Source organism: Nicotiana tabacum, chromosome 11, assembly GCF_000715075.1.
Source record: "Nicotiana tabacum cultivar K326 chromosome 11, ASM71507v2, whole genome shotgun sequence".
NCBI lineage: Eukaryota > Viridiplantae > Streptophyta > Magnoliopsida > Solanales > Solanaceae > Nicotiana > Nicotiana tabacum.
In genome coordinates, this window is record NC_134090.1 from 153,291,092 (window position 1) to 153,308,119 (window position 17,028).

Below are 17,028 nucleotides of genomic sequence, written 5' to 3' on the forward strand. Positions count from 1 at the left end.
TTGACCGTATTCAATGAATTTCTTAAAATAAATACATGATGAACCAAAACTAGTGAGTTCGAACCCGTAACCAGAAGGCTAGCTAGCTCCATTGCTCTCTATTATTCAATTTAAAGAAACAATGTAAAATCTTGGAAAAGATAAATTTTTATCTTCCAAATTAAATTCATGAAAAGCTTGTAGAAAAAAAAAAGAAAAAAAAAAGTAAAGAAGAGTAATTAGTAGCATTTAATTTGGAAATCATGGGAGGGCCAAAAATTATGTAATACTTTAGTACGTATAAGTGGTAAACGCCATTATGATTTCTTTGGTAAGTAGCTGAATTGCATTTATCACAATATATATCTGCGTAAATTCAGCTCCTCAATGCAAAACACGAAGTTCAAATATGGACACCTAATCTTGCCTTTGAAAAACATAGAGGTAAATGCATATTCATCATACGAATAATAAACGTGTTTAACTTCTCTGCCCTCACACGCAAATTCAGGATTTAAAGTTTATAGACTTCAACATCAATCTCAAGTTAATATAGAATAGTAACTGAATTCACAGTCAAATAAATAAATATTTACGGAATTTTTTAATACATATATAAGGTCTGGGCAGAAACCATAGAATTCCCGTAAATCCGTTTCTTCCACTCTGGATCTGCCACTATCTACACCACTAGCATAAATTTTTTAAGACTTATCAGGTTATTTATAATATAATTAATGATCCATAAAAAATGAGATTAGTAATCTAAAAGGTAAGATAAATTACCGACTAAAGCAAGTTAAGATACACAATACTAGATCTTTTTATATTATCGGTATATATACTTTAAATCATTTATTCCATAACAATTAAGGGGGAAAAGAGAAAAACCGCAATATGATTATCTATATCATATAATTTTATTAACCTTCAACATAATAATAAACTCCGAAGGAGAAAAAAAATAGGAAGAAGAAAGGTTAATGGTGATCATATACTAATTAAAATAAGACCACCTTATAATATATTCTAGGATGCATGCAAAATCATGTTCTAATTTCACATTTCTCCTATATATATTAATTTCTACTACACAATATAATCACTCAAATATTACTAATTAATATTTGTCTGTCCACATAAAGTTGCACCTGCAGCAGCCACTGCTATTTTCTGCTTATTTGTTGTAGATGATCTCTTCCTTTTCTTCTCATAGCTAATCCCTCTAGATTTTGACTGAAAATCTCTAACTTCTCGTAAAAATAGCCTCACAGCTCGAGCCCCAAATGGGTTCATTTCTGGCTTTCCACCATTTTCTTCATATGCAGCTCGAAGTCGACCAATTAATGCATCTAGACTTCCCCAAGCTTGCCTTAAAGGACAAGGACAAGGTGCTGGAGGATTTTGTAGCCCAAAAAATGGACAATTTTGGTTGTGGACTTTCGTCTTGCCGAACTGGTCTAAATACCTGTTGAAGACATAATTAAATAAATAAAAATATGATCTGTGTAACAATGCATATTTAGTATGACGGAAAATAATTTTTAAGACATTTTTTAATGTTTTAGTTGCTAGAAAATATTTTTATTGGGCATATATAACCCATTTTCTTTCACAATTATCTTAACTCGAACTTAATTTTACATCATCATTTCTTTAACTAAACTAGTTAAACATTAAAATCAATTTAGAACTGAAAACGTTCCTCAAAAGTCTAACGAGTTTGCTAATATTATTTATCAGAAGTTATTAATATTTTCTTTCAAAAAATATTTTTCACTCCTCAACCAAGCCTCGAAAAACTTTCTTTGAGAAAGGTAATTTTCCGGAAATATTGTTCATAAAGATAATTTCTGTCGTACCAAACACGCTCTAATAATTTAAGCTATTAGACGAGATGGTCATACCCGTCAACATACCTGAGGAACTCTAGGACATGTGCACCACTGCAGTGAGGAAGTGAAAGTGGAGGATGGTGATTTCTCAAGTACTGGCAAAAAGTGTTCCAATCTCGACGTTTCTGGTTCTCATACCGGCTCAATGGAGGAGCTGATGACGGAATGACGGTAGTACTGTTAGGAAGAAAGTTTGTACCTTGAACCATATTATTACCTGAAGTAAGATTTCCTTGTGCTGTGACAAAATCCATTACAAAAATAACCCTTTTTTCAGCTACAACTTATGTTCTTTTTTCACTTTTAGGGTTTATCAGATCTTGAAGAAAAATGGGGTATGAAGAAAAGTCAACAGAGTTAGAACAAGACCAAGACCCCTTATTTTAAGGTGAACTGAAAAGATTGATATACTTGAAATAAGGAGAAACAGGTTGTGAACTTTTATGACTTAATAGGTACAAGTCAAGGGAGGGTATTTACTTCAGATATAGTTATATGGTTAGTAAGAGGAAATGGAAAAGGACAATGTAGGAATTAATTGTGTGTAATAAGTGCTTGATCTCTAGTTTTTTAGCCTCTAAAAGTCGAAAAAAATCGAGCTGAGTTGAGCCAACTGAATACTATCTACGAATCAAGATAGTGAGTTTTGAGTGTGTTAGTGAAATTTTCTTTCCAAGAAAAGGGGCAACAAGAAGAAGAAGGGACTAAATCCATTTGTGTGAAATAGATAGATATAGAAAGGTGAAAAATATAGAAGGAAGGAGTAATGATTGAGGATAGTGGCTTTTGGGGAAAGAGGGTATTTTACGAGAAAGGGAAATGTTTTGGCATTAAATTGAAGTGATTGGAGGTAGCAGTATTCTGGCCAAGTATATGTTCGACGACATCAGTTATTGCTACTAGCTACGATACTAACAGTCAACTAGTACTTCAATTTTTTGTTTTTCATATCGTGTATATCGAAGCTCGATTAAATTGGAATTTATAGCATAAAATCTCATATTGGAGGATAAATAACTCCCGCTCGAATCCAAAACCTTTTAATTAAAAATGAAGAATACTTACTCCTCCTCTGCGATCCTTATTAGTTTGATACTAGCTAGTATACTAAGGGCTCGTTTGGTTGGAATATGATTTATACCGGTATAAGTTATGCCGGTATAAGTAATATTAGGATAAGTTATGCTGAGATTGTTGTTTATTCATTGTTTGGTATGTTGTATTAAGAATGACAATTGCATAATTGCTAAAAAGAAGGTATGAGTTATACCGGTGCTAATTACCCCACATTCTATAAGGTATAAATTGTCCCAGGGTTAAAATTAACACCGGGATAACTTATACCTGGTTTGCTAACCAAACAGAGTATTAAGGTGGTATTAAATTTTTATACCACCCTTATACCTCATACCAAATGACCCCTAAGGGTTATTTGGTGCAATTAATTTATATTTTATTTGTTTGGCGATATAAAATTATTGCAGGATAATTTAATATTGTCAACCAGATAAAATATAAATTTAATCCTAAACTTAATCCTGGATATCCCACCTTATCCCATCAAACTTGAGATTATTTTATCCACCTTCCAGTTGAGATAAATTAGTCTAGAAATTACAATTTCAAGATATAATTCCGAATAATCTAGTTCACATACCAAACGATTCCTAACAGTTAACTAGTAGTATTCCATAGTATACTGATATAGCGCATGCAAATGTTCATATTGCACTAACAATTTTTTGGTATTTAATTTTTAATTAGTTAGGTACTCCATTTGATAAACTATATTGTATATAATGTGTTATAACAAATTAAATTATATTAATATTATAAAAAATCTATTATACTATCAACGTATAAATATAACTTAAGTCCTTTCCTTTTGAATTTAAGTTTTCAACGATCATGTCATTTAAAAAGTAATAACGTGGTAAATTTATTTAATAGCATTGATTGATGTATACAACATGCCAAGTTACATTGATGGTACAAACAACTTATTTTACTGCCAGTATATATAACTTAAATTTTTTTCTTGTTAGTTCTTCTATAAAAATTAAAAAACAAAAAAGAATAACTCATTTCTATATTTGCAAAAGATTTAACTTTACACTTTTCATTTACTCTTGATGAGAGACTTTTACAATCACACAAGTATCATGACATGTTTAAAATTATAAATTTAAAAATCTTTATTTCTTTCTTAAACTATATGCCAAATCAATTATCGTCACATAAATGAAATGGAGTAAGTATTTGATTACAATTTTTTTATATTTTCATCAACTATTCCTGCGTTAATTATATAATCCTTTTATAAAATTTGTTTGGCATGGTTTGACGATATAGAGTTAAATATGGATAAAATAACTAAATGACCACTTTCCCAAATATGATTAACGGACTATAAATTTGAACTATTTCGCATAGTTAAGAGTTAAATTTGGATCTTTTCCCTAGGTAAAAAGAGTATCTAATTTAAAATCAAACTTACCTTTAAATTATATATCACTCTATTTATATTTTAATATTATTGTCTAATCATCCAATAATAAATAAAAATATAATTCACTAATTATTATTCATCATATTGCAGTATATATTTGTATTATACTACCCAAGTCGAGCATCATCCCAAACATTTGAACGAGAGGCAAATAAAACAACAAATCCATGAAATTTCGTGGCAGATACCCCAAAACTTAATCCAAAAATCTTGAAGTGACATTTTTCCATTTTGTGAAACAACGTACTAATTATTCCATTTCAGATAATTTTTGTCTCCAACTTCCATTATTTTCATTTATGTACTGTGACCGACAATTATTTGATTTCATTGTTCGTCCTCATTCTGTATGTTTTAGCAAACTATTACAGTTGCTTTAACATTTATGATTCCTTTTACAAAATATATACATGTGTATATGTACGTGCATACATAAAAAAGAAGTTAATAGGGTAAAACGGAATAGTATAAGGATTGTGATGGAATGAATAAAATTCTTTCGCTCGTACCAGCAGACTTGAAATTTTTTTTAATAAGGAGCACTTCTGTTCTTTAATAGGTTTTACGCGACGGAAATCCAAATTAGTTAGAGTCCCATTACGGCCGGGTCCCAAAAACGGGTACTAGATGGAAGACCAACAAAAAGTGATACTCGTTAACTCTTAACAAAAAGAAATGCACATTTTGCAATTATAAAAGGAAGGTTGCTTCCTCATTTGTTTTTTTTTTAAGAACAAAAAGACGTTTGCAAATATATTTAAAATATGATAATTGTTGTGGTGATGACTAACGGGTGAATGTCGACTAGAGATGGTGGTTGGTGGTAATTTTGGTTAATGGTGATGGTTCATGCTAGTAGCTAGTAGTGATTGGTAGTGGTGGCGATTATAATTGAGGATGGTGGTGGTGGGTGGTGATAGTTAATAATGGCGGGTGGTAGTAATGGTTGTGACTGAAGAAGGTGGTGGGTAGGTGGTGGTATGTTATAATTGTATAGACCCAACTGTTCGTTTTGAGCATTTGCACTTCGCTCGATAGTTTATGGGCATGAGTAGCTCCGTATGATGTATTATGACTTATGTGAATCGTCAGTTTTGGTTTTCAGGTTAATCAGAATTGATTTGGAAGAATGATTCTCAGCTAGCATCTCTAAATTTGAAAGATTTGACCATGTTTGACTTTTTAGTATTTTACCTCGGATTGGATTTCTGATGATCTCGTTAGATCCGTTGGGTAATTTTGGACTTAGGCGCACGCACAGATTGTGATTTGGAGGTCTATAGTAGAATTTGGCTTAAATTGGCAAAAGTGAAAATTTTGGGAAGTTTGACCGGGAGTGGACTTTTTGATATCAGGGTTGGATTCCGATTCCGGAAGTTGGAGCAGGTCCGTATGTCAAATGTGACTTGTGTGCAAAATTTGAGGTCAATCGGACGTGTTTTGATAGGTTTTAGCATCAGTTGTGGAAGTTTAAAGTTTCAAAATTCATTGATTTTGAATTGAGGTGTGATTTATGTTTTTAGCATTGTTTGATGTGATTTGAGGCCTCGACTAAGTCCGTGATATATTTTGACACTTGTTGGTATGTTCGGACGGGGTCCCAAGGGGCTCGGGTGAGTTTTGAGGTGGTCTCGAACCATTTCTAGGCCATTTCTAGTTGTTGGTTTTTGGATACAGGGGTGTACAATGCATTAGCGTAGATCTGACCCTGTTAGCATAGAGAAAATTTGGAAAAATGGAGTTGTGTTATGCGATTACGGAAGTCTTCACGCGATCGCATGGAGTAAAATCTTTGATGCATTGACCCGACTTTAAAAACTTATATATCACACTCTATAAGAAATTTGGGAATGATCCAAAAATAAAAGTTGTAGCCCTTGATGTCTAGTTTTAAGAGAGTCAAACCAATTATAATTTGGAGTTTTGTAGAAAAGGTTATGACCATTATACTAGAGACTGTCCGAAAGAGTTGGAGAAGGCTGTTGGAAAAATTTGTTCTTCGCGATCGCGAGAGAAAGGTCGCGATCGCATGGAGTAAGAAAGGGGCTAGAAAATTTTGTGCTTCTCCATCATATTAGTTTGTCTGCGATAGCATAGGGTAAATACATGGGCAGATTATAAAGTACTCTATTTCAAGGGTTTCAGCCATTTTTGCATTTTTGGAGCTAGGGAGCTCGGATTGAGGCGATTCTTGAAGTAATTTTCACCATATGAATTGAGATAAGTGTTCTCTACTCGATATTGATTGTATTTCATGAATCTATTTTTTAGCTCTTGGTTGAGGAATTTAAAGAGGAAATTGGAAATTTTGGCCTAAAGTTTCATAATATGAATTTTTGAGTTTTGAAAATAGAATTGGAGTCGGAATTGAGTGAAACTAGTATGGTTGAACTCGTAATTGAATGGGTTATTAGATTTTTTAAGTTTTATCGTGTTATGAGGTACGAGCCCGGGTGTGATTTTTTGGCCGGATTTGGGATTTGATTTAGGATTCGATCTTTATCATTTGGACTTATTTCCTTGAGCTTTATTTGATGTATTTGAGTTGCTTTTGGCTAGTTTTGAGCCTTTCGAAGATCGCTATATGCGAGGTGGTATTCTTGAAGTATAGCTTGGCTTGCTCGGTATTGGAATTTACTTGTTCAAGGAAAGTAACTCTTCTAAACTTAGTGATGAGTGTATGAAACCCCGAATTACGTGTTATGTGATTGGTATTGAGGTGATGCTCATACTATGTGACGGGCGTGTGGGCGTTCACCCTGTGAATTGTGACTCCGTTGTTTCCATGGCACTGTATAGTGGCCCTATCTTGTTGTTATTTTTGTTTTCACCATATGATAAAAGTAATTGAGCTGTCAATCATGGTAGATATTATGTTAGGCTTTATGCTATACTGTTAGGACCTATGGTGCTCATTTCTTGCTGTCATCTTACTGATTTTTACTGATATGTTCGTATTCAGTCATATTTATGTATTCATATCATATCTCAGTCTCAGTTGTTATTTATTGATACATCATATGATTGTTGTCGGGCTAGTTTCATGACATTATGAGCCAGTGAGTGAGACTGGAGAGATTGAGGACTGAGTGAGGCTGAGAGCCTGATTATGAGTGACAGTTATGGGATCGGGCTGCACAATGCATCATGTTATATTAATTATATTTTATTGGATCGGGCTGCACGCTGCAGCGATATAACGCTTGGGCTGAAGGAGCCCCTCCGGAGTCTGCACACGTCTAGTGAGCATAATCGACTATGTATATATATATGTATAAGGATCGGGTTGCACACTGCAATGAGCCTTATGGCTATATGTATATAGATCGAGTTGCACGCCACAACGAGCCTTATAGCTATATATATATGGATCGGGTTGCACGCTGCAATGAGTATCGTACAGTGCAAGTGACTGAGTGTGCTGAGTATTGAGCATGGCAAGAGATAACGCCAGACAATGGGTTGAGTACTCTAAAAGTGTGAGTACATGAGTTCGTCATTGAGAGGCATTGCATTTGACATGCATACTTGAGATACATGCATAGAGATGCATTTCCTTTTTCTGCCCGATTTTGATGACATTCATGATTTTACTTGTATCTTGACATGTAGGCATAGAGATATACTTTCCCTATGATATTTGAAAAATGGAACATCTTATGTATTTTGAAAGGATTTTTTTTTTTGGGGGGGGGGGGACACAGTTTTCAAACTTACTCCAATTTTTGAACGATTTTGGTAAAGGATTTGGGTTTTCACTAACACATTTGAAAAGTGGAACTATTTTTTTAAAATTATGAATAAGCTGAGCATTCTTGATTTCCAAGTTACTTCTTTTATTACTTGTTTTACATTATTATGAACTGTTGTTGGATATTAGTGTTGGACTCGGCCTTTGTTCCAGCTTGTCACTACTTTCAACCTAAGGTTAGGTTTTCTACTTACCAGTACATGAAGTCGGTTGTACTGATACTACACTTTTATACATTGCTTGCAGATGTTGGCTGCTGAGATTGCTGTATTCGATGAGGGCTGGATTTGAAGATGTACATGCATTCCTGTTGTAGCTGCCTCTTGTTCATGGTAGCCTTATATTTATAAAACTTTGTTTATGTACTTTTCAAATAGAAGATGTATTTTCTTCATATCAACTGTGTAAACTATATTCTTAGAAGCTCATGATTTGTACTACCAGTCCTTGGGGAAATGTATAAGATTCTGATAATTTCTTTTGATAAATTTCCTTATTAAATATTATTGGAATTGGATAGTATAGTTGGCTTACCAAGTGGATTGGGTTAGGTGCCATCACGGCTAGTGAATTTTGGGTCGTGACAGATTGGTATCATAGTCGTAGGTTCATAAATTCTACAAGTCATGAGCAAGTGTCTAGTAGAGTCTTGCGGATCGGTATGATGACATCCATACCTATATTCGAGAGGCTACAGGACATTTAGGATATACTTCCCATCTTTCTTTTTTATCGTGCGTCATTGATTTAGCTTGAATCCTAACTCTTAAGTTCCTTCCACGCATTCAGATGTGCACATGAGCGCTCGGTATCAGCTGTGCATCGACGGCTTGTGATTCTATGGATGAGGTGCGATATGTGATTTCAGTATGTTGATGATAAGCCAGTCGAGAGGACTTGAGGCCGGGTATTGACTGTAGCTTGAGCACAGAGATGTTGATTGTTTGAGCACATTCTTTTGGATTTATATGTCTGGTAGTGTCTCTATTAGTGGAATTTATGGATGGATGACTATGAGATGAGTATGATGTGACTGCGAGATGGGTTCATATGGGTTAAATTTGACTAGAAGAGTTTGCTTGTAATGTTAAAAGGACTATTAGGTGCTTGATTTTCTACCTTGATATGACATATAATACCGAGTTTTGAGCATATTGGAGGATCTTTCATGTTAAACGGAAGGGTATAGAGAGATGTCAGCTTGAGACAAAGTAGGTGGGTTATCTCATGCGGGGTGTCCTGAGGTTTGTGTGATCCCTATGTTGTTTGTTGAGAGTTCTCTTTTACCAATGAATTATATGTAGTGCAATTTGAGTTTGGATCGCTTGCGGAAGTTGGCTTGACTATTACGAGGATGAATGGGAGATTTGCAAATGATTTGAGGTATTATATGGTTTGTGTTACATGAGCTTAGGAAGGATTTAGTTAAATTCTATTATGGTATTATGTAGTATGGAGGTGGCTATTGTAAGTTATTAGATGCTTTATTCCTTGGCTTTGAACCAAGTGGGGGAGACTGCTATCGACGGGATAATTGTACGGTTATGTGTTGTATTAGTTTCAGTTTAAGGTATACTGGTGAATCAATTATGACTTATAGAGGTTGAGTTCGAAAGTGACTCGGGTAAGGAAATTTCAAGATGCGGGTTGCATTATGCTTTATGGGTATATGAGAATTATGGAATGATTTGAATTGTTATTAGTGAGAGATGTAGTGCGCATGGAGTAGGAATCTACTCAGTTGCTTAGAAGTGTAGATTAATTCTTAGGGTGTTGGTGTGCAAATGGGGCATATGTCATTCAGTCCGTTTGGGTGGTGCTATTGAGATTCGAGTAGAGTGGATGACTCTCGATAATGGTTCTAATGAATTCAAGATTTGTACGTTACAATTGAGAATGTTGCGGATTTGTATATGGTTAGAAGCTAAGAGTTAAATTGGATGGTGTCGAGACTCGCAGTATTTCTATATTATTATGAATTCTACATTTTAGTATCTGGAAGGTAAAAATGAACAACTTTAAATTCACATAAGGTCTCTTCAGAGTGAGTATCTCAATTATGATACTTTTGGGGTGCTTAAGAGAGAATTCAGCGGCTTATGAGTCTTATGGCGTTGAGGTTTTATGCTAGGGTCTCGTATGGTGAGTCTTGGTAGAGGATTGTGGTATTATGGCGAGGGGTATCAATTTGAAGGCAATTCGGAAGGAACTCGGAGAATTAGAACATCTTTGCAACGGGTTGGATCAGCATGGTAACGGATGTGATTGACCCTTTTGGTACTTATGATCTAGTGAGTTTCTACAAGTGTTTTGTGGCGATACTCTCAGGTTTTGATGGATTGCGTAGCTTGGTTGAGTTAGAGGGATTCAGTCCTGACAGTTTGGTTTAGTGCAAATGGGTTTCGCAGAGTTCTTCATGGTTTCTACCATGGTTTGAGACGTACATTTCCTACTGGTGTGTGGGACATGTTGCGTATTGTGATTTTCTCCTGGATGAGATCAAATGAAAAGTTCTTGGCTAATTGAGTTAGTAGTTACTTGTGACTCAGAGTGGATTATGAAGTCCTCGTATTTTTCATATAATGACATGGTATATGCGGTGTGTTGTGAAGGATTGAAATTGGCAGGTGCAAGGTCACGATTCGGTTTTGAAGGGAAGGACATAATTTCTTAGGCAGCATGGATGATTTTAGATGACTAGGTAAATGACATTACTATTTGGTATAGCTTGATATGAGTATACATTTCAGAAGAGGCAATGTGTTTTGATTTATGGATACTTCATTGGTATTGCGGCACTCTCCTGGTTGATCGACTCTTGGTATTCAAATTTTACTATATGGCACGGAATAATTACATAAGTATTCCTCGTAGAATGATCGTGTATGAGAGATGTGTTAGATATTCGGGCGGTGGAGTTGGGATCAAATATAGTGATTCATGTGTTCTATGGATTTTGAGACTAAGAGTTCTCAGGAGTAGATTGTTTCATGGTTGTGGACTGTGGAAATGTGTCCAAGGTTAGCCAGAGAATAGTATGTGTTATTATTCAAACATTGTGAATTTTTGGAGGGTTATTTATCTATTTGTGGGTGACTAGAGCTAATTTGGGGTCCATTGGTATGCCCAATTTGGATGTGTATTCTATACGAGCCTGATTGGTTGGCTCTATACTGTTATTATTGAGGGATGTGTCATTCAGTTGTTGTTGAGCTTATTCATGTTCTGAAATGATCTGTGAGTTGCTCTTCTACGCTATGAGAAGTTGTGATTCGTTAGTTATATGCACATAGGGTGCAGTTCTATTTGGGCTTTATAGTGGATATTGAGCGAGATTGGTATTTGGATGTTGCATGATTGATTGCGCATTAGCTATGTTCTTTTCGGATTGTGGTATGTTGTTATTTTCTCTTAGTGGTTATGGTAATGCAACTTGGGCACTTGATGTCGAATTTCGCGTGGTTATTGATTTTGAGCAGGGTGGCTCAAGGCGTATAATATGGACCAGCGTTTGGATGGGGTCACGCATTGTAGCGAAGTTATATTGAGGCATAATCCTTTGTGTTAGATTCGTGTGTTTTGGTTCTGTGGTGTATGATGGGTTCTTAGCATTCCGTTGTGGTGATACCCGTTGAACTTGCAGGACGATTCTCGTGTTTGAGTTATTTTTCATGTTTGAGCACATTTGGAATGTTGCTTATTAGTGCACTGATTGCACGTCTTGCGTCTTTAGATTGTATTGATGTGTTATGTCACTAGAGTGGTCGTGTTGGATAAGATGAGGTCATCGGACCTAGAATACATACTATCAGAATTAATTACAACATGGTTGGAAGGATAATATCAAAAGTCGGCTTAGAAATTTGCTATAGTCCTTGTCGAAGGAAAGGGAGCTCCATGACTTGGCGATCTGATGAATGGTTATGAGTTTCTACGTGTTTCTTTCATCATTGGAAATATATGAAGATGTTAGAACGAGGCTTTGTTTGATAAGAGGTTTATTACCGGTATTGAGTTATTTTGAGCAGCTACTGTGATTGGAAATTTTTGCTATGAGTATTTGAGTTATGAAATTTTAGTTATGTTGTGTTATCAGACCTATATGGGATAGGGTAACGTGGGATCACCCCTGGTATGAGCATGGTAAGGTTACACTGCGGTTTAATGGCTTTGAGAACAACTCTGGGCACGTTTGAGGACGAACGTATGTTTAAGTGAGGGAAAAAGTAACGACCCAATCGGTCGTTTGAGCATTTAAATTTTGCTCGGTATTTTATGGGCATGAGTAGTTCTATATGATGTATTATGACTTATGTGAATCATCGATTTTGGTTTTCAGGTTAATAGGAATTGATTTGGAAGAATGATTCTCAGCTAGCAGCTTTAAATTTGAAAGGGTTGACCGTAATTGACTTTTAGTATTTGACCTCGGATTGGATTTCTGATGGTTCCGTTAGCTCTGTTGGGTGATTTTGGACTTAGGAGCGCGTCCGGATTGTGATTTGGAGATCCGTAGTAAAATTTGGCTTGAAATAGAGAAAGTGAAAAGTTTGGGAAGTTTGATCGGGAGTGGACTTTTTGATATCGGGGTCGGATTCCAATTTCGGAAGTTGGAGAAGGTCCAAAATGTCAAATGTGACTTGTGTGCAAAATTTGAGGTCAATTGGACGTGATTTGATAGGTTTCAGCATCGATTGTAGAAGTTTGAAGTTTTAAAGTTCATTGATTTTGAATTGAGGTGTTATTCGTGTTTTAGCGTTGTTTGATGTGATTTGAGGCATAGACTAAGTCCGTGATATGTTTTGAGACTTGTTGGTATGTTCGGACAGGGTCTCGAGGGGCTCGGGTGAGTTTCGAGGTGGTTTCAAACCATTCTAGGCCATTTTTAGTTGTTGGTTTTTGGCTATAGGGGTGTATAGTGCGTAAGCGTAGATCTGGACATGTTAGCATAGACAAAATTTGGAAAAATGGAGTTATGGTATGTGATTGCGGAAGTCTTCACGCAATCGCATAGAGAAAAATCTCTGCTGCACTGATCCGACTTTGGAAGCTTATATCTCACAATCTATAAGGAATTTGGAGATGATCTAAAAATAAAGTTGTAGCTCTTGATGTCTAGTTTTAGGAAAGTCAAAGAAATTGTAATTTGGAGTTTTATACAAAAGGTTATAACTGTTATACTAGAGGCTGTTCGGAAGAGTTGGAGAAGGCTGTTGGAATAATTTGTTCTTCGCGATCGCGGGAGAAAAGCCGCGATCGCATGGAGTAAAAAGGGGGCTGGAAAATTTTATGCTTCGCTATCACATTAGTTTGTCCGTGATAGCATAGGGAAATGCCTGGGCAGATTATAAAGTACTCTATTTCGAGGGTTTCAGCCATTTTGTTTTTCATTTTTTTGAGCTAGGGAGCTCGGATTGAGGCGATTCTTGAAGCAATTTTCAGCATATGAATTGAGGTAAGTGTTCTCTACTTGGTATTGGTTGTATTTCAAGAATCTATCTTCGATTTTAGCTCTTGGTTGAGGAATTTAAAGAGGAAATTAGAGGTTTTGGCCTAAAGTTTCATAATATGAATTTTTGAGTTTTGAACATCGAATTTGGAGTCGAAATTGAGTGAAACTAGTACGGTTGAACTCGTAATTGAATGGGTTGTTGGATTTTGTGAGTTTTATCGGGTTCTGAGGTACGGGCCAAGGTGTGATTTCTTGGACGGATTTGGGATTTGCTTTAGGAATCGATCTTTATCATTTGGACTTGTTTCCTTGGGATTTATTTGATGTATTTGAGTTTCTTTTGGCTAGTTTTGAGCCATTTGGTGGTCGCTACGTGCGAGATGGCATTTTTGGATCATCGCTTGGCTTGCTCGGTATTGAAATTTTCTTGTTCGAGGTAAGTAACTCTTCTAAACTTAGTGCTGAGGGTATGAAACCCCGAATTACGTGTTATGTGACTGGTATTGAGGTGACGTAAATGCTAGGTGACGGGCGTGTACCCTGTGAATACTGACTCCGTTTTTTTCATGGCACTGTATAGTGACCCTATCTTGTTGTTATTTGTGTTTTCACCATATGACAAAGCAATTGAGCTGTCAATCATGCTAGATATCATGTTAGGCTTTATGCCGATACTGTTGGGACCCACAGTGGTCATTTCTTGATGTGATCTCACTGATTTTTACTGATATGTTCGTACTCAGTCATATTCATCCATTCATATCATATCTCAATCTCAGTTATTATTTATTGATACATCATATCATTGTTGTCGAGCTAGTTTCATGACATTGTGAGCCCATGAGTGAGACTGGAGAGATTTAGGATTGAGTGAGGCTGAGAGCCTGATTATGAGTGACAACTATTGGATTGGGCTGCATGCCGCAACATGTTATATTGATTACATTTTATTGGATTGGGCTGCACGCCACAGCGATATAGCGATTGGACTAAAGGAGCCCCTCCGGAGTCTGCACACCCTAGTGAGCGCAGTCGACTATGTATATATATGTCTATGGATCGGGCTGCATGCCACGAGCCTTATGACTATATGTATATGGATCGGGTTGCACGCCGCAACGAGCCTTATAGCTATATATGGATCGGGTTGCATGCTGAGTATTGTACAGTGCAAGTGACTAAGTGTGTTGAGTATTGATCATGGTAAGAGATAATGCGCGACAATGAGGTCGAGTACTCTGAGAGTATGAGTACATGAGTTCATCATTGAGAGACATTGCATTTGACATGCGTACTTGAGATACATGCATAGAGATGCATTTGCTTTTGCTGTCCGGTTTTAATAACATTCATGATCTTACCTGTATCTTGACATGTAGGCATAGAGATGTACTTTCCCCAAGCTATTTGGAAAATGAAACATCTTATGTATTTTGAAAGGATTTTTGGGGGAAAACACAGTTTTCAAACTTACTCAATTTTTTGGACGATTTCGGTAAAGGATATGGGTTTTCACTAACACACTTGAAAAGCGAAACTATTTTTTTGAAATTATGAATAAGCTGAGCATTCTTGAATTCCGAGTTATGTCTTTTATTACTTGCTTTACGTTATTATGAACTGTTGTTGGCTATTGGTGTTGGACCCGACCTTTGTTCCAGCTCCTCACTGCTTTCAACCTAAGTTAGGTTTGTTACTTACCAGTACATGTGGTCGGTTGTACTGATACTATACTTCTACATATTGCGTGCAGATATTGGCTGCTGAGGTTGCTGTGTTCGATAAGAGCTGGATTTGAAGATGTACTTGCGTTCTTGTTGTATCTGTCTCTTGTTCATGGTAGCCTTAGATTTATAAAACTCTGTTTATGTACTTTTCAAACAGAAGATGTATTTTCTTTATATCGGCTTTGTAAACTCTATTCTTAGAAGTTCATGATTTGTACTACTAGTCCTTGGGAAAATGTATAAGATTCAGATAATTTCTTTTCATAAATGGCCTTATTAAATATTATTGAAATTGGATCGTATAGTTAGCTTACCTAGCAGGTTGGGTTAGGTGCCATCACGATTAATGAATTTTGGGTCGTGACAATAATGATGGGCAGTACCGGTTGTGGTTGTTGATGGTGATGAGGTGGTCAGTTGTGGTAGTTGAGGTGAATGAGTGTTGATTGTGAGTGAGAATGATGATGGTCGGAGTGGTGGGATAATGGGTGGTGATGGTTCATACTGGTGACGACTATGATTGAGGATGATAGTGGCGTGGTGGTGGGGGTGGGGGTTGAGTATGGTGGCGGCATGGTAGTAGTTGATAATGGTAGGCGGTGGCGGCAGATAATAATAAATATCTGATAGCATCTTAATGAAATTAAATCTCTGTTATAGATTTTAATCGTACAGTATTCGGACCCATTAAGTGATTGTGAAGTAAAAAAGCAAACACATTTAATGATTAAGATCTGAATAATTAAAATTCAGACTTTAAAAACAAACGCGTTTAATGTTTGAGATCTGAATGATTAATGATTAAGATTAACATCTGTTTTCCTTTAATAAATGAAGCTTAGCTCAAAATGATGAAGCCCAAGGACCAAAAGGTTGCACAGTCCTTTATGATGGTAGAGTTACTTTGGATTTCTTAACTTATATATAAGTGACAGTTGAATGTTTATCATGTCATTTGAATTTCATCCAATTAATTAAAATATTCGAAGTTTCGATTCAAAAGAGACTTGAATATGAAATATTATATAATTTCAGGGGAAAAACTCGTTCACGATGGGACTCGAACCCACAATCTCCCGCTCCGGAGGCGAGCGCCTTATCCATTAGGCCACGCGAACTTGTTCGACTGTAGCATACTACCGTAATTAATCAATTTAAAAGGTGAAAACAGTTTGCGTTTCTACTTATTTTTTGCATAATAGTAAATTTTGAAAAGCAAGAATATTGCAATGAGTTTTCAGGAAATATTTGAGGTTTATCACAGTGTATATAAATTTTGACAATGCAATTTTTAACCTGCTGTACAGGATTAGTAATTGTCTTAATTTATCGATTACTAATTCCACCAATTATGAATAGTTACTTAATATTTATAGTGCAAAGTCTTCTACATAATTTGTGTACAAGCTAAACCCTATTTTGAGTTGTTCTTCGTAACAAGCATTCTTTTTTCGATTAACATTTGAATCACTGACTGTAAGATTTTTTGGTTTGAGGATGGGAATAGTTTTGAGTTTTTGAATGATCAATTTAATCTCTCTCTCTCCTTTCTTTCGATGAAAAGTACAAGATACTATAGAAGTTCGCCAATTAGCTTTTATATGCAAGATTGTATCCATAATATCTAATTAAAGTGCAATGAATTCAATAGTAAAAAAGAAAGTTCAATAGTAAAGACAAAAAGATCGGACACCTCTATACTTCAAGGAATTGGA

General features: G+C 35.8%; 1 protein-coding gene and 1 non-coding gene across 2 annotated transcripts; both read right to left on the bottom strand.

The window, feature by feature from the left end:
• Window positions 1–866: 866 nt before the first annotated feature.
• Window positions 867–2,713, bottom strand: LOC107766017 (protein LIGHT-DEPENDENT SHORT HYPOCOTYLS 1). The gene is made up of 2 exons (XM_016584727.2): window positions 1,899–2,713; window positions 867–1,447 (listed from the first exon to the last, which is right to left on the bottom strand). The coding sequence occupies exons 1-2, from the start codon at window positions 2,126–2,128 to the stop codon at window positions 1,096–1,098; spliced, it is 582 nt and encodes a 193-aa protein (XP_016440213.1). The 5' UTR covers window positions 2,129–2,713; the 3' UTR covers window positions 867–1,095.
• A 13,645-nt stretch (window positions 2,714–16,358) lies between these two features.
• Window positions 16,359–16,431, bottom strand: TRNAR-CCG (transfer RNA arginine (anticodon CCG)). The gene has a single exon. It is a non-coding gene; the product is annotated as a tRNA-Arg (tRNA).
• Window positions 16,432–17,028: the final 597 nt, after the last annotated feature.